Raw genomic sequence first — 24,181 nt, forward strand, 5'->3', positions numbered from 1 at the left:
AGCAACTAATGAGTGATTCTTAGTTTTCAATAAACAAATGCTGTTTCTAATTATTGTTTATATATGTTTCATATATGTAATTAAAGTTTCACTAATACACAAATTATAAACCAGTGGTTTTCCATTCCCTTGATCACTTCCAGCTCTTTAATGAACTAACTATTGAAGGTGTAAATGGTTTTGGTTTTGCCAATAAAACTCCACCAAAAATAAGAATGTGGGTAAGGTGCTCAAAATGTTCTCTTTCTCATCTTATCTAAAGTGGATGAAGCTTTTAAAAGATAGACAAGTAGAAAGAAAAATTAGAAAAGAGGAAGATGATCAGCTGGGGAGAGGGTAACTATGGGCTAAGACAGGGGAGTTCTTACATACACCACTTATAAAAGTCATAAAGAAACTGTCTTGTACATATCATAAGCAAAGACAGACAAAAATGGTTCAAGCCTCACTACTGACTCATTACAATTTTATTGTAAATAAACTAGGCCTGGGTGAGACATCTCAGCAGGTAATGGCATCTGCTGTCCACCCTGGTGATCTGACCTTAATCACTGGGATATACACAGTGCAAAGAAACAAGCAACTCTTGCAAGTTGTCCTCTTCCCCTTACACATACACCACAGAGTGTGCATGTATGCCCACATGGCCACACATGAACACGAGATAAAATAATTAAGTCTGGAATAGCAAGCTGATTTTCATCATTCATTATTCTTTCTGGATAACTAAAAAAAATAGAACCTAGTGTTTTCCTAAAGAGAGATGTAGATGAAATCTTTATTATAAAATGGACCTTTCTCTAATTATACACAAAGCTCTTCCATTCTAAAGGTATGTTTTAGCACTTGTTATATTTACTGAATTATAAATTCAGGTCAATGTACTTCAGTAAGTTTACTTTACTATATTATAGATACACTCCAAGGAGTTAAAAAAAAAAGAAGGAAATAAATGAAAAATAGTATCTATGAATGACATTAGGTTCTCCTCTTGTACCTGAACATAATAATTCTTCTCAAGTCCCCATGTCAAAAACAAACCATATGAGACACTACAGTTAAGTCAAGGGCCCCTTTAAGAGGAAGTCCTCCTCAAACTAGAAAAGTGTTTTGGGAAGAGGAAGACATGCTTGTCTTTCATTATAACACTTTCACTTCTCATGGCACTTTCCATAATATATACTCTATTAACCAAGTAATTAACTGACTTCTTAAATATAATAAAAATGTTTCTGAGAAATAGCTACCTATGCTGCTTCACAAAATATATTTTGGCAAGCCTATCTTCCCAGCATTCAAGAGGCTGAGGCAGAGGATCACAGCTTTGAGGCTACCCAGGGCTACATAGTAGGTTCTATGCCAACAATAGAGTGACATCCTTTCTAAAAAAAACACTACATCACAACAACGAATCCAACAAAACGACCAACAACCATGACACAGAGCCAAAAGTAAATAGCTGTAATGAAGACAGGGAGAGGTGTTGAAAGACATTGGTTCAACATGGCTTAGCTCTGTCTTAACATAAGAGTTGACAATTCAATATCATCATTTTAGTTTCAGAAAGTGGAATTTAACGCCACAAGCTTAAACAATATAGTAAACAAAGCAAGAAATAAATGGTTTTTAGTTCTTGACATCTAGATACACATATACATATTTTGGTGCATCCTAGAGCAAAGAAAATCTGTATCTACCAGAAATAATGTTTCAACATAAAATCATTAAATAACGCACAGACCACATAGCTTGTCTGAAGCTAAAGCACTAGTTCTCAAAGAGTAACTTGTCAGCCTGACCAATAGTTTTGCATCACTAGGGAACCTGAACAGTGTTCTGACCATCCAAGACTTAGTAAGTTGTCCATACTACTGTACGGACAAGAATGCCACAGGATTCTGACTGACCAACACCAAGAGTTAATGAGAAGATAAAGAAAACTGTTTCTAAGTTTCCTGGACTAGAGTAATCAGAGTTTGAATATAATGGAGAATCTGAGTAGGATTCCTGGCTACAATGAAGGCATTATTAATCTGCATGAAATTTACCTCTACTCCCTCAGGACTGGGAAGCATAGAAACAGGAAAATGAACATGAGCCAGTAGAGAGGAGCCTGAAAACCACAGATCATATCTCGGAAGCTAAAGATGACAGCACCCTGAAGCACCATGCCATTACTCTCTCAATCCTTGGGTCTATCCTAGAGATGTGTCAGTTGCTGTACATTGGGAAGGCACTCCTGATGGCCTAAAGACTGGGTGGCGGTGGCGCACGCCTTTAATCCCAGCACTCAGGAGGCAGAGGCAGGCGGATCTTTGTGAGTTCAACGCCAACCTGGGCTACAGAGTGAATTCCAGGAAAGGCGCAAAGCTACACAGAGAAACCCTGTCTCAAAAAACCAAAGGACAATGGATCTCATTTACTTGTTTTTTTCCTTTTTTTTTTTTTTTTTTTTTTTGTTTTTCGAGACAGGGTTTCTCTGTGTAGCTTTGCGCCTTTCCTGGAACTCGCTTTGGAGACCAGGCTGGCCTCGAACTCACAGAGATCTGCCTGCCTCTGCCTCCCAAGTGCTAGGATTAAAGGCGTGCGCCACCACCTCCCAGCTTGTTTTCTTCCTTCTATTTCAGTGAGAAAAACTAGACAGACCAAATAAGGATGAAGCCAGGACATGTACACATTGCCCTGCACTCCCACAGCTCTCCCAAGATGAATTCTGCTATTTGCCACATGGAAAGCAGGAAGTAATTAATGCTTCAGCAAAGTTAGATAAGTTAGTATAGCAAGTAAGAACATCAAGTTCCACCATTAAGTATGGCCATGGACGGTTATCATCTACCCAAAGTGCGTTGTTGTCTTTGCACTAATAAAGCTGAAGACACAGTGACAAAGGCATTCGAACAAAGGGCCAACGTCTACTGAAAACCCATGCTTTCCTCTTCTCTGTTTGCTACAACACTGTTGGGCAGTATCTTGGAATTTAGTATTAAGTATTCCACCAACACAGCCAGAGAGTAGGTACTTTGGCTTTGGTGGTCCCAATTTTTCACAAGCTATACTCACTATTCTCTCTGTTAAAATGTGTACTGAAGGTAAAGGATATGGTCTAATCTAAAAGTTAGAAAGGATACCTGAACAATGAAAAAGCTAAAACTCTAAATAAAGCCTTTCTCCAAGTTTCTACTCCATTATATCCTTCCTTCAGTTCTTCCTTCCTTCTTTTTTTTTTTTTTTTTTTTTTGGTGGATATATGAATTTAACTCTCTGGGTATTGAAGTAGTGAGAACCATTTTGCATTTCAAAAGAATCAAATATGTGCAATTCCTTTGGGAAAGTTGTTAACTTAGAGTTTCTTTTAATTGCATTGACTATTAGTGCAGTAGAAATTAAACATGACTGGTCACTGAGTACATTTGTCACATTGACCCATTTAGAAAAAGTAATTTAGGAAAAATTTGTTTGGGGGTTTTGTAACCTGAAAATTTTCCCATTTCTTGGTTTCAAAATGTATTACAACATTTTATTATAATGTTATTTAATATTTAAAATGAAAAAATAAGGTATGCCATTTTTCATTTAAAAAATGAGCACTAAGAAATAAATGTGTCAAGCTCATCGACAGTAGCAAGTTTAATTTAAAAATAGAACTATTTGGCTTGGAATGAGGATATGTGAAAAATAGAGCAAGTATAGGAATCCAACAGCAATTTATTATAAAAACTATGACTGGTAGAAATATCAGTTAAAAATATTTCCCTTAACATTGCCAATGTTTTATCAATATCTAATTGAACAATTCTCAAGTGTACAATAATGGTTTGAGGACTGATGCTGGGCCAGAGGACTTAAATTTATTCTAAACCCTGTGGTATCAACTTCAGACAGTGGAATGTGGTCATAGAATTGCATCTCGTATTATGTCAATAAATCCCTTTAGCTCATGATGCTTACAGACGCAACAGACAGGTTATTTAATGTTGCAAATGCTGCAAAATGAATGGTGAGTTACTGATGACTCCCACAGTTCCTGAATTATTTTTTTATAGATTTGAATATCAAAATCTTCTTCTGGTTTATTACTACAAAAGAATGCCAAAATGTTATGATAAACTCACAAAACTACAAAAACATAAATCTACCATTTCCTGCCTGACTCTCATTTTGTGGTGAACATCTGAGCTCAAATGGAATTAAATGGCAGTCTCTTCAAACACTATGGTCTTCAACTTTCTGTTCTCCAAATACCAACATAACTGTGTGAAGACACATTATAAACCAATAGAATCCATCCTAGGAACCCAGGTGGTTTCGTAGGCCACATTTCTAACTTGCATCTTGAATTATTAGATTATCAGGGTAAACAATTTCTCACACTACATCAATGCAACTTTGTATTATTAATAATGTGTCTGTGTTTATTTCAACCAGATCAACACAGAATCTCTAAAATGTAAGAATCCAAATAGTTTCGAATGATTCTTGTACTAAGCACTCACAATCATTGATATCAAATAAGACTGAAGAAACAGCTATCTCTGTAGTCTTGAACACTGCATGTGTAATGAATAATATGAATTAAAAGTGTATAGTCATTTTGAAAACCTAATCAATAGCCCAGAAATCTATGGTACAAGTGCCTTGCCAGAGTCTGGGCTTGAATGAGTCACTCAAACTCTTTTTATCTATCTGGCAAGTGATGGGCCATCATGTCTATTCTCTATTTTGAAGGCAGAAAAGTACTGAATGGAGCTGGTCCAGATACTCACAATAGTTTTTACACACTCAAACATCACGAAAGTTTCTAAAAACATCTTTTAGAAATTTTTCCATCTCTTCATCCCATGCTGCAAAATTCAAATCTCACTATCATTTCCAGACATGTGGAAAATGAAATATGTTCCCAATATGAAATACCAAGGCAATTAACAGCTGGGTGGTTGTTATGGAATAACATTTCTCACCAGCTGCTTTGTTGGACCCTCTTGTTTTATTGTCATAAACACGTTCTGGAATTGTATGAACACCTGAGAAATTCAATAACTTTTAAAACACTATTGTGTAGTTATCTCAGATATCAGTGAGAGAAATCTCAGTAGGAAGATATATGCTCTAAGCATATAAAATTTCAACAGAGTAAGGAGAACCAAAAGGAGTAAGATAGACATTTGTCAAAATATCCATACTAAGGATGGTACACTGAAATGAGACTAATTTTGCATTTAAGATCCAAGCCTTCCATGCTACTAATCATGTTACAGTATAACACACACCAGGTACATTCAACAGTATGTGTAACCCAACCAACAGACACGAGCAGCTGCTGCTAATTAGAAGCACACTTTCACCAGAGTCACTACAGAAAATTCAATGAGAGAAGAATGGATAAGCTCATAAAAAGTTAGTCAAGCCAGTGTTAACAAAGTTAAGTCTAAAAACTTCTCAATTAATACATTAGGTGAGGCTCAATAAAACCCACTAAAATAGTTTATAAAAAAAAAAAAACATAAAACAAAACAAAACCCAAGATGACCTAGAGATGCTTAGTAGTTAAGAGCACTGACTCCTGGGCTTGAGAGAAGATGGCTCTCTTCCAGAGGTCCTGAGTTCAATTCCCAGCAACCACATGGTGGCTCATAACCAACCACCTGTAATGAGATTTGGTGCCATACTCTAGCATGCAGGAGCACATGCAAGTAGAACACCGTATATGCAATAATAAATAAGTAAATCTTTAAAAAAAAAAAAAAAAAAAAGGAAGAAGAAGAACACTGACTACTCCAGAGGACTCAAATTAGATTCCCAGCACCACAACGAAACACAATATTAAAACTAGTTAAGATATGGTTGAACAGAGGGAACCAAGGCAGTAAAAAAAAATCAAACTATAGAAAAATGCACATATACTATGTATCTTAATAAAGACAGAAAGCACACAAAATATAGAACAGTCTTGTATACCTATAATTCACTGTTCAAGTTGATGCAACTCAAGAAATATCCACTGAAACTGAAAAGGGGGATCAGAAGAGCTTTCTCTAATCAAGAGACTGAGTAGATAAAGAGGGAAAGTACTGAGACCAAAACCAATATTGCTGGCAGAGGGCACTGGTCTCACTGGGAAATGATGAAGCTGTGGAAAGAGCAAAGCTATCTCTGTGACATTATAAATGACCCTCTCAAGGTAAAGACAGCTTTGTTTACTAAATCCTTGAGGAGCTGCTTCTAAAATCTGACTTTAACTATCTTTAGGAAGGCGAGCGATACATCACAAGGTGACTCTTCATGAACAGCTGAGATAGGTGAAGGTTAATTCTCATCCTCTACAGTAGCCAGTGCAGCTGTGCCCTTGACACTCCAGTGACTGCATCAATTCAAGCTGCTAAGCCAGCACTGGACACAAAGCCAAGTACTCCTGAGCTTCCATGTCACATGGACTATAGCGAGGTATTTCTTAAGTATCACTTCAATGGGTCTACCAGAAAAGACTCACATCTACATTCCAGTTACCTGATTACACTGTAAGAAAATACATCATTTTTATGTTAAAGCCTACAGGAGACAGTCTGGGTCTTCACTTCATTGAGGGCCTGGCAGACTTTTTGTATTTAGTGCCCACAGTGGAAATGAACCATTTGTGCAGGTAGCTATTTTCACAGATGAGAGAAAATAAAATTATATAAGCTTTACTACTCTTTAAGTGATATAAAGTACTGAGTTATCATAAAGTTAGAAAACTTTTTAATATATATATATAATGATATATTATATCATCCCTGCTAGTTTAGATAGCTAATTAAAACAAAATATGATAGAAAAAATATTTTTGAAGAACAATGGACTGATGGTTAAACTAGCAAAAAAGAAAAGAATGCAGTTTTGAGAAGCCAGATATTTTTAACGTACCATTAATTCTGTTTTTTAAATGAAACTGCACTAGGGTATGCTTTTCTTAAAATGTTACATTTGTTATTAATTTAAATTAGTTGATTTCCTACTTTGAAATCAGTACTCACTTTTACTATAGATTGGAAATGTTCTAGTCACTATAAATTCCCAAAGAAGTACCTTTATTCTCTCCATTTTTACTGCGTTTACCAAACACCATGCTCTGCATACTATTTGTGGAAAACAAGAGTGTTTAATTAAAAAAAAAAATAAATTATGCTTATTAAAACTAAACAGCTAAGTATATTCTCATAGACTGTAGTTATTACTTAAAAATCTATTTTCCATTCAATCTGTTGCCTACACAGGACAGAGAGCCTCTTGATACTACAGATATGCTCACCCAAGGCAGATGATTTCCAGGGAGGTGAAGGGTCCACAAATGAAAAGGGCTGATCAGCTATGGGCTCTTAAAGTAATCCTAACCAATACTTTTTCTTTCAGAAATAAAAACTGACACATATTTTTTTTTAAAAAAAATTACCAAGAAGTTCAGCAAACCTTACTTCTGGCAGTGGGCTGGCCGGCTTTGTTAGGATTCCTCCAACGTAGACAACGTTAGGCAGGGTGGGTCTTGGAAACTCCAGTGCTACATCAGTACACAACATCCATAGGCTGGACCCATGAACCAAATCATACATGGACTTCGCAGGCATCAGGTTATACTTCTGCATTATCCTCTCATATTTGGGAAGAACCAGAAAGCTAACCCCCAGTCTGGAAATGAGGTAAACGCCAGTATTTTTCATCCTTTCCAGGAAGTTCATGCGGTCTGTGAGGAGTGAGTTAAACTCTGGGACATAAGCTAAAGGAGCAGGGGCTCCTACTTCAGCAGGATACCAAAGGCCAGTAGAAAATACAGCATATTTAACTCCTAAAAGATGAGCGATCACAAATCCACACATATCATTGGGGTCCACAAGTAGCAGGTCAAACTTTTCTTTTTTCAAACCCTGGATTAGGGCTCGGTTGCCAACCATCATGTCACAATTCTTAGTATAGTGGTCCAGTATGTCAACCAGTTCAACTGCTGTCAGTCTCCCAGAGAAAATATTCCGCATTTTAGACTGCAAGAAAGCATCTGAGGTGGTACTGTTGAAGATCCCTGGGTATCGCTGGAGGCTGTAGTGATTAGATGGGGCAATGTCTCTGCCTTCTGAGAGGAGGAACACCGTGTGGTGTCCTCTCTCATGCAAGGCTGATGCTAGCGTCTTGAAAATGTACAAATGGCTTTCAAACATAATTGGCGGCACGATGATGATTTTGGCAGCCCTTGCTATTCCAACAGCACTCCATAGGAGCATGAAATATGTAGTGTAAGACTTCATAGCTGTGAAGACAACCAGAAAATGACTTAAAACAGTATAAACAGATAGCCATTCAAAACAACCACAATGATTTTATTTCCCCAAACAAATGATGATCCAATTCTTTTAAAAATTATCTTAATATTGTTCCAAAGCAGCCTTCACTTAAATAAAAATTATTAAGCACAGAACTGGAAGAGATTGACAAGCAATACATATCAAGACCAATCTGAAATACATTGTTTCATCAGTAAATAAAAACTTTTTAACCCAGATAATAACTTCTGCAAGGCCTAGAGACAAGTGATAGTACTTCTTTGAACACTATCTATGAAACAGTATTAAAAAATTCTGATTCTTAATACACATCAATGTTAATTCCAGGAAGAGCGACAATTTTTAATTTTCAGGTATATCAGTACACAATTGCTACTTAAATCATTTTAATTTAGTGGTAACAATCCTATTGAGACTAAAGGTTTCTAATAAGAGGTCACACTTATAAGTAAGTAGTAGTTCAATAATTCGGTAGAAATTGTATTTCCCTCAGGTAAAATAATCTCCAGTATGTTTTTTAATCACTACATATGCTAAATATCCTGGCAGTCAGTATTTATGTAACATTTTGTTTGTTATATACTGTGTTAATTCAGGGCATCACCCAAGTGAATGACTTTCAAAAGAAAAGTCCAGGAAGAGTAACTGCATATTGAAGAAGGGTTTGGTGAATGAGTGTGTCCCAGACCACACTTCCTCCATTCCACCTTCAGCTAGAGTGCCGGACCTCAAAAGCCAGATGGATGGACACCTCAAGACACACGTTATAAATTCTAGAGATGAGACTTGTGCAAAAGCAGATATGCCATCAATACTGTTGTTTACTGTCGCCCTGTGCACACCCAAGAGCTACTTAATAATGGATCCATGGCAGACAGCTACTCTTCTACTCTGCTGGACTGACAATTAGTATGTACTTCAACCACACTCAAAGCCATGAATTGATCATAAATTGAATAATAACAGTAGCATGGAAACAAACACTTCCTCTGTGTTTCTTACTCTTCCTTATCTTAGTATATTATTTCAATCATTACTAAAAATTTAAAAGAAATAACATAAAATACTTTGCTCCAATGAACTTCTTATGTCCTAGAATAGCACTGTCCAGAAAAATATTCTGTGAGATGAAAAATGTGTAGGCCTGTTTTTCTATTGGGCATTCTACTCACCAGTAACTACTGAGCAGTTTTATGAGGCTAGGAAGAGTGAGAACTGAAATCCAAATTGTATTAATAGTTCAGCTACAGGTAGCTAATGAGTACTGTCCTTAAAGAAAAAAATTAAAACTACTGACTCTATACATTAATTTAAAAATTACTATTTAGAAATATCAACATTCTCAAGGCAAAACAACTTCTAGAAATAATGTCTACCATGCCTCCAATAAAAAACAGTGACTATGGGAAAACAAAATTATTTAAGCTACCATGTTTCTCTACTTAAATACAAAATCAATTATGGAAAAATCATGGGAGCACCTAAACACAAGCACTGTAAGCATCCCTGTGTAAATAAGAGGAAGGACCACAGCTAGCAACAAATGCTGAAATTCTCCTGGTTCATAGTCACCTGAGCACATTATCTTCTGGTATTTTATACAATATCTTATCCTAATACTCCTCTGTGTTTTAGGAAGACTGTTATTAACAACTGTATAGGTGAAGGTGGACTGGAGGAGACCGTGGTACAAAGAGAAGAAGGAGAGGGATCGTAGCAGATGAAGGGAGACAGAAGGAAAGAAGGGAAAGGAAACGGCTGGGAAAGGCTCAGGGAGCATAGTAAGAACTCAGAGGAAGGGGGTGAAAGGGATGGAGGGCCCACATGCTCCCTGCTGGAACTGGCTGTTGGAAGAGGTGTAAGCTTATGTCCTTGTTGGGAGGAGGGAAGGGGTGGCTGGGGGTGAAAAACCAGGAAGTGACAGAGGGTCTTGTTAAGGGGAGGAAGAGTTTGAGGGTGGCAGGTGTGGGGGAAGGAAGGGACAATGAGAGGAAAACAAGCAGGAGGACAGGGGAGACAGAAGGACAGGTGAGGCAGGCCCTGGAGGGGGAGAGCCAGGTGAATGTAAGGCTCTCCATGTCACAGGGGGGTCAAGGCAGCAGGAGGAGGCAAATGGTGGTGGAGGAGGAGCCCTCCCCCAAAAGTGAGAGATGAGCCACTGACCTCAGCCTCCTGACCAGAACCAGAGCAAAGCCACAAGCCCTGTACTGACGGGAAGTTGGGGCTTCTTCCCAAACAGTCACTCTGCAGCTCCAGAAAGCTGAAAGGAAGGGATGGAGAGCCCTGATGGGGAGTCCTGAGGATGTCCTGATTGGAATTTCATTCCCAGAGCACACAGTGAGCTCCTGAGCTGCCTCAATGAGCAGATCCAGCTGGGCCATCTATGAGACCTCACCATCAGGACACAGGATCTTGAATACAGCACCCATATGGTTGTGCTGGCTGCCTATAGCCACTACTTCCACAAGATCTCCATGATGGGGGTGGGAGGACTGTTATGGTAACAGGGGTGGCAGGACAGCTGCTGGATGAGCAGGAGCCTGTGTGTGAGTGTGAGCCAGACTTTGTAGGGCCTGAAGCCCTGGGTGCCCTGCTGGAATTTTACCTACACAGCCACACTGACCACCAGCAGTGCCAACACACTGGCTGTATTCCAAGCTACCTGGCCACTAGAAATCCCGTGTCATTGCTGCCTGTATGGAAATTCTACAAAGTAGTGGGCTAGAAGCCACTAGCTCAGATGAGGGTGAATGTGAACAAGCCTGACAGTACCTGGAGGCCTTTGCCACTGCCACCAACATAGCCTCAACCTCAGATGTGCCCAATGTGAAGACAGCCCTCCACAGGAGCCCCTCCAACCACCACCACCAGCAGCTTGACCTGTTGCCTGCCACAGATGCAAGCCCTGAAAAGCTTTTCTTCAAACCAAGGGGGTCTGAGCAAAGCATCTGGTCCCTGATGCATCCACAGTACTCACCCATCCCTTGACTTACCAAGTGGGAGCAGTGGGTTTAGGAACAGCTAGTCCTCCCACAGGTGATGCCTCACCTCCTGACTGGTATCAGAACTATGAGGTCTTTGAGAGTGAAGAAGAAGAGGAGGAGCTGGTATATCCTCCAGCCTTTGAGCTAGCACAGAGCAATGAGCCCCCAGTATCTACGGCCAGAGGGCTCAGATGAATATACCATTGATCCTGACCTGATGGCCAAGACAAGCTGGTGCATAAATGCCATTCACAATTCCCCAAAGAGTGCCCAGTCTGTCACAAGATAATCCATAGGGCAGGTAAACTACCATGCCACATGAGAACCCACACTGTCGAGAAGGCCTTTGCCTGTGAGGTCTGAGGTATCCGCTTCACCAGGAATGACAAGCTGAAGATCGACAAGCTGAAGATCCACAGGAGAGTGCCCCTACTCATGCCCACATTGCCTAGTCAGCTTCCTGCAGAACCACATGTGCCTACACACTGTGGACCTGCCCTATGAGTGCCACCTGTGCCACAAGGCTTTCGCCAAGGAAGATCACCTGCAGCACCATCTCAAGGCCAGAATTGCCTGGAGGGGTGTACCAAAAGCAGGATGATGTGCCACTGAACTACCCACCCCCCTCGACCATCATATCCACTTAAAAAGTGATGATGTAATATATTAGTAAGAAGGTCAGGTGCCCTGGGCCTCATCTTAGCATTTCAAGTGAATGGGGAGCCCAGGGCTGGGGAAACCTGGGGCTCAGTCCCAGACAGTGAGGAAGGACAATGTGTCCTCCACTCTCTCTACTTGTTGCTTTCCCACTCCCTGCCTTAGTTTGGGAAAGTATTTCCCCCCTCTCCATTCCCTTCATCTACTCCTATACCACCCACCCCACCACCACCACCACCACCACCATCATCATCACCATCACCACTACCCCCCACCCTCCTACCCTCCCACCCCCGCCTTGGGTGTAAGAGACACTAAGAAATAATAATTTAAAATTCATTTAAAAACGACTTTCTAGGTAGAAGTTTTATTGACAAAACATGATGTGACACTAAACATCTTCTCTATAAGCATTTACACATTTTCTGTTCCTCAAAACACTAGAGTAGGTATTGGTTTGTTCATACACTAGAACTGATGATTCTAGACCTCTGTCTGAGGATTTCAGATTAACTATGACCCACCAATTCCAATGTGTGACACATGACAGCACTTGGCATTTTATATTGCAAAGAATAGTGACTTGTTTAACATTAGGTGAAACAACAAACAAACAATCACACCAGAGCAGGTTTGAATGGGGCTGTAAAGCAGTACTGTCAACTTCAGAAGCCACTCAAATGATACATAGTTATTTTAAAGGCACTGGAACACCTCTCTCCAGAAGCCCACACCCACACTTGAGCTTGTCATATCCTTTCTCTGGTACCTACTAAACCTTGTGCTTAAATGATGTTAAAATTTCTTTCTGATAAATTCCAATTCTGCTTCAAACTGACTTGTCCTGAAATTATTTTCCATGGCACAGTCAAAAACCCCAGCCTCACATGAATAAATATTTCTGAAGAGAACTCTAAGGCAGTGAGGCAGTGGAGAGCAGGTTCCCTAGCCAGTAGTCACACTGCTATTGACAATTAAGAGTTTTTCCTTGAGTTTGGAGGTTCCATTTTTCTTCCTTAGGTAACCCCAATAATCACAGCACTGTTATAAACAACTAAGAGAACTACCATTACACTCAATCACAACAGCACTAAATGCACTAAAGAAATTCTGTGATATGCTAGATGCTAAGGCATGAGAAGGTGACTGTGGCTTCTGTTCTTTTCAAGGGTAACGTCCTCTCCTTCAACTTGGTTCATGGCCAAAAAGATGAAAGAGAACATTGCCAGCATCTAGTTTCAGTCACATAAATAAGTTCTCCTACAGGAGAAGGAGATGGAGTAAGGCAGGAGCCTAGAAACCTCTAGTTAAAAAGCACTGACTCCTCCTCACTGGGGCACATAGGTACTGAAGCAGGATGAAAGGCTAACATTCTTGCCACAGTTTGGTCTCTCTCCTTTATTTTGGCTTAAGGTGTTATCCTTGGGTCACTTTATTCCTGTATAAAATAAAGACCCCCTCTAAAATAAAATGAGGGTAATTGTTGTCTAGGACTGACAGCCTGCCCCTGGAATGGAACTAGCCATCTGAAACCCCCACAACCCCTCCAGCAAAGAATTCTGTCTGAGATTACTTTTCAAGACCTGATCAGAGATGATGTTAAGTAAGAACTTCCTCCTCTAAACCTAATGCTCCAATAAGTTTCCTCAAAAAGGACTTAGGGTCATTTAACCCCTTTTTTAGTTCCTCTTCCCAACATGGCCACACTGAACATATCTCTGCTTTTAATTTCTGTGGTGATATTGTGTTCCCCCAAATATTGTGCACCCTAATAAACTCATCTGGGGTCAGAGAACAGAACAGCCACTAGATAGAGAGGTCAGAAAATGGTGGCACTCACGCCTTTAATCCTAGCATTCCAGAGGCAGAGATCCACCTGGATCTCTGTGAGTTCAAAGACACACTGGAAACAGCCAGGCATGGTAACAAGAGCCTTTAGTCTCAGGATGTGATAGCAGAAAGCAGAAAGGTATTTAAGTCATGAGGACAAGGAACTAGAGCTGGTTAAGCTTTTAGGCTTTTGAGCAGCACAGTTCAGCTGAGATCCATTTAGATGAGGACTCAGAAGCTTCCAGTCTGAGGAAACAGGATCAGCTGAGGAATTGGTGAGGTGAGGAAGCTGTGGCTTGTTCTGCTTCTCTGATCGTCCAGCATTCACCCCAATATCTGGCTCTACGTTTGTTTATATTAAGACCTCCTAAAAATTCGTGCTACAAATTTCTGTCTCTTTAACTGGTATATGGGGACTGGTGGCTGAGTCCAAGCTTCAGCCCTAAAAGCTCTGGTTACAAGAGGAGAAATGCTGTGTGCATAATTTTTGCCCTAATAGTCACTCTTACATACCTCATAGCTGGTGTGAGACTGTGGCAATTATTAACACTCCAGGCCATGCATTGCAAAGAGTAGACCCAGAAAGTTGTAGCCACAAAGATGCTTGGAGCCAGAAATGCCATTCCTCCATGTTTATGCCAGATTACTGTTTATGAGCAGCTAAACTACCTGAACTGAGCCACTGTACCATCTCTGCCTATAGCACCAGGATAATGAATCACCATGGTCTTCCCAGAATTGAGGGATTTCCCAAAGGGTGGGCATTTCAACGCTACAAATGCAAAATTCCTGAACAAATCAAGCAAGTGGCTCACCTCATAGCTTTGACCTTAGAGTTCCTTTTTCTGCTCCTGAGACTTGAAAGCATTACTTCACTTACACTAAGACTGTTGCTTCTACTTTATGAAACAAGCCTGAAAAGGTAAAAACCCTGACAAAAGCTAACACCTAGGAAATTAATCCACTTTATCCCACTATATAATGAAAGGTCAAAAGTTCACACATGCATTCATGCACCCAATTCAGACACAGACACACACACACACACACACACACACACACACACACACACACACACACACACACACACGGTCAAATGCAGCTGTACTTCTATGGCTACTACTTTCCCATGAAAGCAATACCTGGTGTCCTAAAGTAAATTATGACTAGAAGTTTGCAAATAAGCCACTGAAAGTAAAAATCCTTTCATAGACTAGGAGCAGAATTCTCAGCTTGGGGTTGGAAGAGAACATACCATTTAGAAAAGTATGCTCCCCTGTTTTCAGTTAGCTTTCAGTTTTTTTTTTCCCACCTTAAAGAAAAAGAGGTGGGGAAGAGAGGGGGATCTGGAGATAGCTCAGTGGTTAAGTGCACTGCTTGAACTTCCAAAGGACCCAGGTTTGATTCCTAGACCCCACACGGCAGCTCACAAGCATCTGTAACTCTGGTCAAAGGGAGTCTGACACCCTCTCCTAACTTTCTATACACCATGCATGCATGTGGTGCATAGACAAAGATGCAGAGAAGACACCTATACACACAAAAATAACATAAAACTGAAATGATAAAGTGTGCCCAGTACTGGGAACTAACTGGACTATCATCCACTAACAAAATTCAGGATAACCATTAGAAGTTAGTGACTAGATAAGAAGATTTTCAAAATCTACCACTTTACTAAGTTTTTGGTTTTGATTTACTCAGAAAACAAAACAACAACAAAAACATTTCTGTGCTTGTTTGCACAAAATTTTCAGGTTTGCACATAATCTTCAGGTATGCAGTTTACCTACAAATATGAGACAAAAATTCTGAGTGAAAAGGAATAATGTAGTCTATTTTACAAATTTTGTTTTTTGTTTTTTGGGTTTTTTTGTTTTGTTTTGTTTTGTTTTTCAAGACAGGGTTTCTCTTGTAGTTTTGGTCCTGTCCTGGATCTCGACCTGTAGACCAGACTGGCCTCGAACTCACAGAGATCCACCTGGCTCTGCCTCCCAAGTGCTGGGATTAAAGGCGTGCACCACTACCGCCTGGCCTATTTTACAAATTTAAAAAATAATTCATTTGAGTCTCCCCGTCAGAAGTTTCTAGTCAAAATTTCTAACGCAATCATTTTTAAAAGGGAAAAAAAATTACCTGTGACTAACAACTAATTTGAAAAGTCATGATGAAAATATTATTTTCATATGGTATTATTACTTATACTAACATATTCCATCATAGGAAGTGAGACTGATATAGCTGTTTGGGAGTACTACAAACAAGTAGATTTTGCTTTATATAAATGAAATACAAAAAGATATTAACCATTAGCAATACCTTCAAAAAAGGTCATAAGGAATGCAGAATGGCTGATGCTTTTGAACATCCCAAGCTAGGCACACTCACACTCCTCAGTCTAATCAGCCACCGTTATCCTCTTCCTAACATCTGCACTACGGGTGGCAAAGCTGTAATGAGAAACTCAACCCTTCTCCTTTATCAGTAATAGCTGGCCCCTGTCCACATAAGAGTTTCTCCTCAACCATCAAGCAGAAGGAAAAACAAAAGTAAGGCTAGAGAGAAGACACAAAAATAGGACAAAATAGATATCAACAAACACTGCACCCGGGACCTCAAACCCATTTATGCCTAATCATGATAAATTTAGCTATTTAAAACTTCAAAGTTGGACTTGATCGTTTGGAACACTAGCATTCAGGAGGCTGAGGTAGGGGGATCACTATGAACTCCTAGCTAGCCTAGGTACAGAATGAGACCCTGTCTCAAAATGAAAATGATGATGAGTAATAGTAATAAATGAAATTTCATATCCTAAGAAATAATAAAAGACAAAATTTAGTCATCTATGAAATTATCTTCAAATTTTAGGGCCCAAAAGACTCACTTCAAATGTTAAGCAAAAATGCAGATTCCAAGGTCTCTTCAGCAAATAGCCTGTGACTTGGGTAGAAAAGAATGTGTATTTTAAAAAACCAGCTGAAGATTTCTTTGTCATTCACCACCACACTAACTGGTAAGAATCTAGCACCTAACACTTCACTGCAGAGTTATACAAGTGATACACGGAAGAAACTGTGGTGTAAACTAGCAAGACCTGAGGTAAAGCATATCTCTTTGGAGAATTCAGAAAAGCACACTGTACAGCCTCGATCCTTAGGGACACAGAAGAAGCAGCTGAACAATCTCAAAACATTTACAAGCTTCTTCCTGCTAAAATTACCTACCATCTCTACATGAATAATGCTTTTAGAACTATGCCTGTAGTGAACATGCGGCCATCCTGTTCACTGTCATTCCTTTTAGGACTGGGTTTTCCCTCTCATCTAATTCATTTCACAAATCCTATGTTAATTTATGTTGGTAGTGTATTACTAAATGGAATTTCCTAGTAAAATATATCAAGATCAACTTAGAAATATAATTAAAATAGTTGCCGACGAATAATTAAGATTTTGGCTTGGAAGTATATTTGAGAGTCCAAGATCGCTTTTTCAGTTAGCTCATTTCTGAAGTATGGAAATTTTAAATGACTTATAATGAAATAGAAAAGTCAAAGAAAGCACGATCCATAAATCCTGTCATTAGTATCTTTGTAAATGAAACCAAATATTTTATTTCTTTGAGACTAATTATCTAACCTGCCAAGTGAGACTATCAAATAGGAAGGACTTGACGTCCTATTATAAAACCTGCTCAAAACTAGATTTAAGAACAAGTTTAGAAAGAGCTAGGAAAATAACTTCCTGGGGGAGGGGCATGAAAAAGAGGAAAGGAGGTAAAAAGGCTAAGTTTAAGGAGATTGAGGTGGTATGATCATAAAACTGTGATCAAATTAATGGAGTACTAAATTTAAAAATAAGAAATGAATTCAAGTTGATTTCCAAATTAGGTTACAGAGACTCTTCAATTGATGCGAACTTCATCGCACATGTTAAAATACAAATTAGGCTTTGACAGATCAGGAGTGAGAATCCCGAATTTATTTATTTCTGAAACAAGCTCCCTAGGGACATGGGACTGCTGGTATTCATATAAAGTAACTGTCCACATAGGTCAAGATTTAGCCAACACTCTAACAGTCCTAAAATAGTCAAGACAAGATCATGGTCAAGCAGTCAGCAATGCAAACCTGCAAGGAAGCAGATTACTTTTCAATCACAAATATGCAAACGACAATGTGCTGAAAATAATGTGACTACCTAATGGACTTAATATGTAATGTTTTAATTGACTTGATAAGGAGCCAATCTTTAAGCACCGGCTACAGTTTAGCTCTAAAACATCTTTAGCTTTTAAAACCTAAAGATGCTTTAAAACTTCATTGTTGACACAATCAAGAGACCAGGTCCAGGTTTTTTGTTTGTTTGTTTTTGTTTTGTTTTGTTGGTCTTTAGTTTTTGCTTTTTTTCTAGACAAGATTTCTCTGTGTAACAGCCCTGGCTGTCCTGGGTCCCATTTTGTAGACCAAACTAGCCTTGAACTCACAGAGATCTGCTTGCCTCTGCCTACAGAGTGCTGGGATTAAAGGCATGTGTCACCAAACCCAGCTGAGGTCAAGTTAACATTTTTGTTCCACAATTGCTATACAGGTGATAAAATTGAGAACTACTACCCGAAATGGGTAACTGTGAGACAGCATCAGAGCAAAGTCTAAAAAAGTGACAATCATTTGTCTCAATTTTTAGATGAATTAATGAGTATGTACGTATTAACATATTAACTGAACTAAGAATACCTGACTTCATCTACACAGCCAATTAGTTACTGAAATCACTATATCATGAGTTTAAGTTATAAAATTAATCAAGGAACTGTTGATCAAAAAAATCTTAAAACCTAAGCCAAGTTGTTCATCCTCAAAATGATCACAAATTTTCACCATATGAGAATATGAACCAACTAGGCATCTAGTATCACAGACTAATGAGCCTCAAAAGTAGCAAGCATCAAAAGCAAATGGGGGGTTTATGCAAACAGACTGCTGGGTGTGCCCTCACAAGGTAAATCTGAGATGAGCCACGGAATCTGGTATTTTAGCGAATTCACAGGTGATGCTGAAATTACTGACTCAAGAGCCATTTTCTGAGAATCAATGATAGTGATAAAAATGTATAGTTGTAAAACAATGTTCCTTTTATTAAAGAAAATGGTGTGATTAAATCACTTTCAGTGTTTATCACATCCTAGGTATAAAATGCACACACGCACGTGTACACACACACACACACACACACACACACACACACACACACACACAAACACACACTCACTCACTCACTCCTAAAAGACTTAGGTTTCTTTTTCTATAATTCTGCCAAGACTTGACCAGCTTGGTACTAATTATCTCCATGCCTCTGCATCATTTGATCAGCATCCAGAAAACACAGAAATTCTTTGTTTTGACTCTGACTTCATCCTTAAACAAAAAGAAGAGATCCTAAGTTATCCAACCAAGATTTTCTAACGTTTAAAACTTCTGACAAGGGTTTATTTTTTAAACCATGCTATATGTTTTTAAAATACTGTGCTTTGCAACTCTTTTATTGAGATTTTGTTGATATACAATAAGATGCATAAAAGTCACTGTTTAATAAAGGAGCATCGGAGAAATTCACTGTGTCTTATGAAGAACCTACCCAAGTCTTAATGTTATAGAAATGCATTGGAATGCATAGGACTTTCTCTACTTGTTAAAAATATCCTTTATTTGCTATCACTAAATATAATGGCATTATTGAAAGGCACAAACTAAACATTCATATATTGTCTCAAAATTGTTTTTGAGTTTTAAAAAGAGTAGTCCAGCCAAATATTAACCTAAAACCACAATTCTATGTATTTCTGTATCCTGTGGAAGTCTTCACTAGTAAGCTAATAATAAACTTGTCTACTATCACAAAATTCAGGCACAAGCACTATGAGAAGCTCTTTGCAGACCATTAGATTAAAAAACAGCAAAATTGCGAGTTCCCCGGGACCAAAGACTTGGGTAGGTTCTTCATGAGGCACAGTGTGTTTAAGTATATTTATATTAGTTTTGACGTTTGTTCATTGCGGATATATAAATCTTTTGTATATCACTGCTGTCATTACTGCTTCTGCAAAACTAATATAAACATACTTAAACACAGAAATTAATATATTTTATGTAAAGTAACACAAAATATGATTAAAAGTATTTTCATCTAAAAAACAATTGGAGTCCTAATTTAAGTACTAAATATAACTGAGTTCAAATTCTTTCCTTTGACAAAGGGACAATGTCCCTAATGAGTAGTTATCTACCATCACAAGCAAGCCATAGCTAGTCACTGGCAAAGTCAAAACGATCACTCAGGTTTTCCTGATCCTCTCTGGTATATCATGACCGAGACAGGTAAAGAGTTTCCAAAGTTGTCACTACAGCATGTCAGATAGCAGGTCAATTATTTTCTTGAATTCTGGGATACACAAATCAAAACAGCAGAAAAGCCTTAGTAGTAAACTTAAACATTTATATTGAAAGCCCTCCAATACTTATACTATTAAAAAAAACAAAAACAAAAAAACTACAATACTTTTCATTCAAAGGTAGATTTCTACTATTCACCTGGCTGTCTGTTGAATAAGTGGCTGGATTACCTCTTAAATTTCTCAAATCACTAAGAAATTAACATTCCTAGTTCACAAAGATTCACCTTTGGTGAAGACAGTAGGAGTTGTAATAGGAACCAGATTGCATTTAGGCAAGTAAACTAAAATCCTTCATATATACATCTATATAGATATAGATATAGATATAGATATAGATATTGAGAGAGAAAGTGAGATTAGTGGAATAATTTTAGTATTTATATTTTTTAATATTTTCATATGTATATATAAAATATATATACATAGACATATATATATATATGTGTGTATGTGTGTGTGTGTGTGTGTGTGTGTGTGTGTGTTCAAGTCCATAAAGGCTGCATTAACTACTAAAAATGTCTCAGACCATGTTCTTAGCCCTACCACCCACCTGTAAACCCATCAGTAGGATCTGGCATAAGGACTCTTGAGAAAGAGAAGAACTTTATCTCCAAAAGGATACACAGGGTAAGGAGAAAGGAACGAAGCAAGGATATCCAGAAGAGCTTGTGTCTATGTTTTGTGCACAGTTTAAAACACTGTAACAGGGGCTGGAGAGATGGCTCAGCGGTAAAGAGCACCGACTGCTCTTCCAGAGGTCCTGAGTTCAATTCCCAGCAACTACATGGTGGCTCACAACCATCTGTAATGAGATCTGGCGCCCTCTTCTGTATACATAATAAATAAATAAATCTTTAAAAAAAAAAAACACTGTAACAACATTCCAAAATGCACTTATTCAAAAGATAACTGTTGTAAGTGATACACAGCCCTCGATGCCTTTACTGGCACATGACACTTTTGTCATTTAAAACCACTTAGTTCAATTACTATTGCCTATATGTACTCAGGTGTGCAGCTATCCACTGGGCATAAGCAGTGGCCACTCCCCTTCCCCAGAGAAAAGTTACTCCCTACACAATAGCCATCAACTTCCAAGAGCTCTTCAGCTATGGTCTGTGGTAGCCCCTCCTTCATCCATTCTGGAATTTTGTCTGGTTTTATGTTGAGCAGGTCTTAAACTGGTAGCCACAGCTGCCGAAGTTCATATGGGTCACAGACATATCATGACCAGAGGAAATTTCTTAGCCTTCTTTCCCATTCTCTACCTCTGCTTGCTTCCCTCTTCCACCCTGTTCTCTGAGCCTTATGGGTGAGAAGTTAATATAGATACCCCAACCATGGCTGAGCATTTGCAGTCATTATTCTCAGCACTTTGAACAGCTACGGCTCTCTGCAGTAACCATTACCCACTGCAATAAGAAGCTTCTCTGCCCAAGGTTGAGAGTGGCACAAATTTATGAACATAAAGTATTTAGAAAGCAGTGCAACAAAATGACCATTTATCAAAACAATAGTAAGTTCCCCCTGGGTCCTATAACCTCCCTAACTATAGGTCTTAACTACATTTACAGTAACAAGCATGAATTCCCTGTGGAACTGGCCTTGAAACCAATCAAGAGAGCTCGTGGTTAACCCAGTTGCCAGTCTTCCCACTACTGTATCAGTGCCCACATCTTCCTTTGCAGGTTGCTGCAGGGGCCAGTATGGAACTACTGATGTCTTTTCTCTTAGGAGCCTGCACAGTACCTTCTAGAACTACGGAAGCTATACTGGAGGGAGTTTCCTAGTCACTTCCAGCTTGATTTCTCTGTCCTGTAATCAAACTATGTTGTGTCTTTAGCAATAGGGTCCTGTCATCTATCTATAGTAGGCAACTAAGAACAATGGCAATAACCTAGATTGTTTTGAGTTCCTATGGGAACTTCCTGATTCATAGTCAGGTAACGTGTATAGATTTTAATAGTCTTCATATTTAATGCTCTTCTCTCTTTTTATTCCTGGGCTAAAATATATTAAAATTTGTCTTAATCTTAAACTATATCCTTAATCTCATCCCTTCTCCTACTACTCTGCCCAGAAAGAAATGGAAGGGGAGTCATTTTGAACAAGAATTTTGGTAATTACCAAGGGAGAAGCTTAGAATAAAGGAAGAGGGGGGAAAAAACAAAAACACCCCACCTGGGTAGCATTTTCAACATCTGCAGCTATTGTAAAACATCCAGGTGAGGGAATTAGAAGGCGTCCAACTCTTCTTTCTAGTATATGTAACCCACCCCCAACTACTATTTCACAACATTGGGCACATTCATGATCAAACACAAATCTGAAACAAACACTAAGTACAATTAAGTACCGCTATGGCTATTTCTCGTATTAGTCTCCCTCAGAATGACTTGGGAATGCACTTTTATCTATTAGATAAAATATTAGGTAAATTCAAATAAAACACTCCTACATGGATGTGATCTTTAAAGAGTTCTGCAACATGACTTGTCTACAGATCAGACCTTCCTACTGTGGCCAACTATGTGGAACAGAGTCTTGGTAACCCTTATGGTTTCTCCACAGACAATCCCAAAATCCAAAAAAAGAAACATTTCAAGTTTGAATGATCAACCTTGAGAGAAAACAGCAAAAAGTATCAACAGATGTACAGAAACCTAGGAAAATTCTCTACTTACACTACCTTGTGAGGAGCTAAAAATAACATTTAATGATGTTTGAATATCGTTATCTTTGGTGAGAACTGTTTATCCAAGGTGGTATATGGATGTGTACTCTCCTTAGAGGGAGAAGGTAGACTCATATCAAACTCATATCAATATATGCAAAGGCTAAAGCCAAAGAAACGTTTAGAGATGCAAGGATACAATAATCCGAGGTGTGATGTGAATGTCAAAAGCTGGGTAGGTGAATATCTGAAATGAGAGAGTAAAGACTGGGGATGTAGCTCAGTGGTAGAACTCTTGTCAAGCACAAAAAGTCCTTGGTTATACCCCCAAAATCTCTCTCTCTGTTTCTCTCTTCCTCTCTCTACTAACCCATTCTCTTTACTAACCCATTCAACTTACTTCATTTATCTCCTTGTTATCCACCTCTCCATAGAAAGCTAGGGCACTTTAGAACTGAAATGGCCTGAAGCAAATGCCTCAAGGGATACATGCTGTCACCTTATTGGGTGTAAGACTAGTAAAGGTATTCAGGGTACAGCTGGACAGTGTGTAGGCATGAAGGTTGGCTAAAGACGTGGTGTTTTCAGAAAAGGGGCACAGTTAAATGGCCCCTAAAGAAGATGAAGGGTAAGCAGCAAGTAAGCAGAGATGAAAAGGGATCCAAAGGCAAAGGCGAGAGAGGGTAATAAAGTTAAGGTTGAGAGTGAGAAGACTACACAGAGACAGCACAAGGTGAATGAGAGTTCCAAGCAGTGAGAAGGGAGGGCTTTATTAAGAGAATAAGCATAGAAGAGTAGGCTAGACTAAATAAGCGAGACAAAAGAAGGGTAAGCTCAGAGGTAACCCCAAGGTCTGTCACTTGGCTGATGCAGACAGGGGTGCCAGACATAGTATGCAAGTTGAGTTTGAACTCTTAAGCCTTTGAGATAGTACATTAAAAATGTCATAGCTGGGATCACAGACCATATATTTATAAACAGAAATCTAGTATACAAGCACAAATAACCCTCTCCAAAGGAATGAAGAAAAAGAGTGAAAGTTTGAGAATTTTTAAAAAATGTTCTAAATAATGCCCAGAAAAGACAGAGGAATAACCAGAAAAGCAGTTGAAGAACACTGTCAGAGTAGGGGTGGGAGACTCCATCAAGAGGGAAAGAAAGGGATGGACACTATGGGGAGTGGGGTGTTTATTGTGTAATTTCCACAGGACTATGGAAGGATTTCAGAAAATGAGGTGTCTGGTATACCTCCAGCACCTGGCTCTCAGCAAGAA

At 38.9% G+C, this 24,181-nt stretch overlaps 1 protein-coding gene and 1 pseudogene across 2 annotated transcripts in view; one reads left to right on the forward strand and one right to left on the reverse strand.

The window, feature by feature from the left end:
- The window catches only part of Ugt8 (UDP glycosyltransferase 8), a 72,731-nt gene that overhangs the window by 39,330 nt on the left and 9,220 nt on the right, over positions 1 to 24,181 (reverse strand). For both annotated transcript variants that reach the window (XM_028859121.2, XM_028859120.2), the window contains exon 2: positions 7,449 to 8,272. In XM_028859121.2, the coding sequence (XP_028714954.1) occupies positions 7,449 to 8,270 (822 nt within the window). In that variant the 5' untranslated portion in view covers positions 8,271 to 8,272. The remainder of the gene's footprint in view (positions 1 to 7,448; positions 8,273 to 24,181) is intronic.
- On the forward strand, positions 10,784 to 12,126 carry LOC114684610 (annotated as a pseudogene).

Source organism: Peromyscus leucopus, chromosome 6 (genome assembly GCF_004664715.2).
Source record: "Peromyscus leucopus breed LL Stock chromosome 6, UCI_PerLeu_2.1, whole genome shotgun sequence".
Classification (NCBI taxonomy): Eukaryota; Metazoa; Chordata; class Mammalia; order Rodentia; family Cricetidae; genus Peromyscus; species Peromyscus leucopus.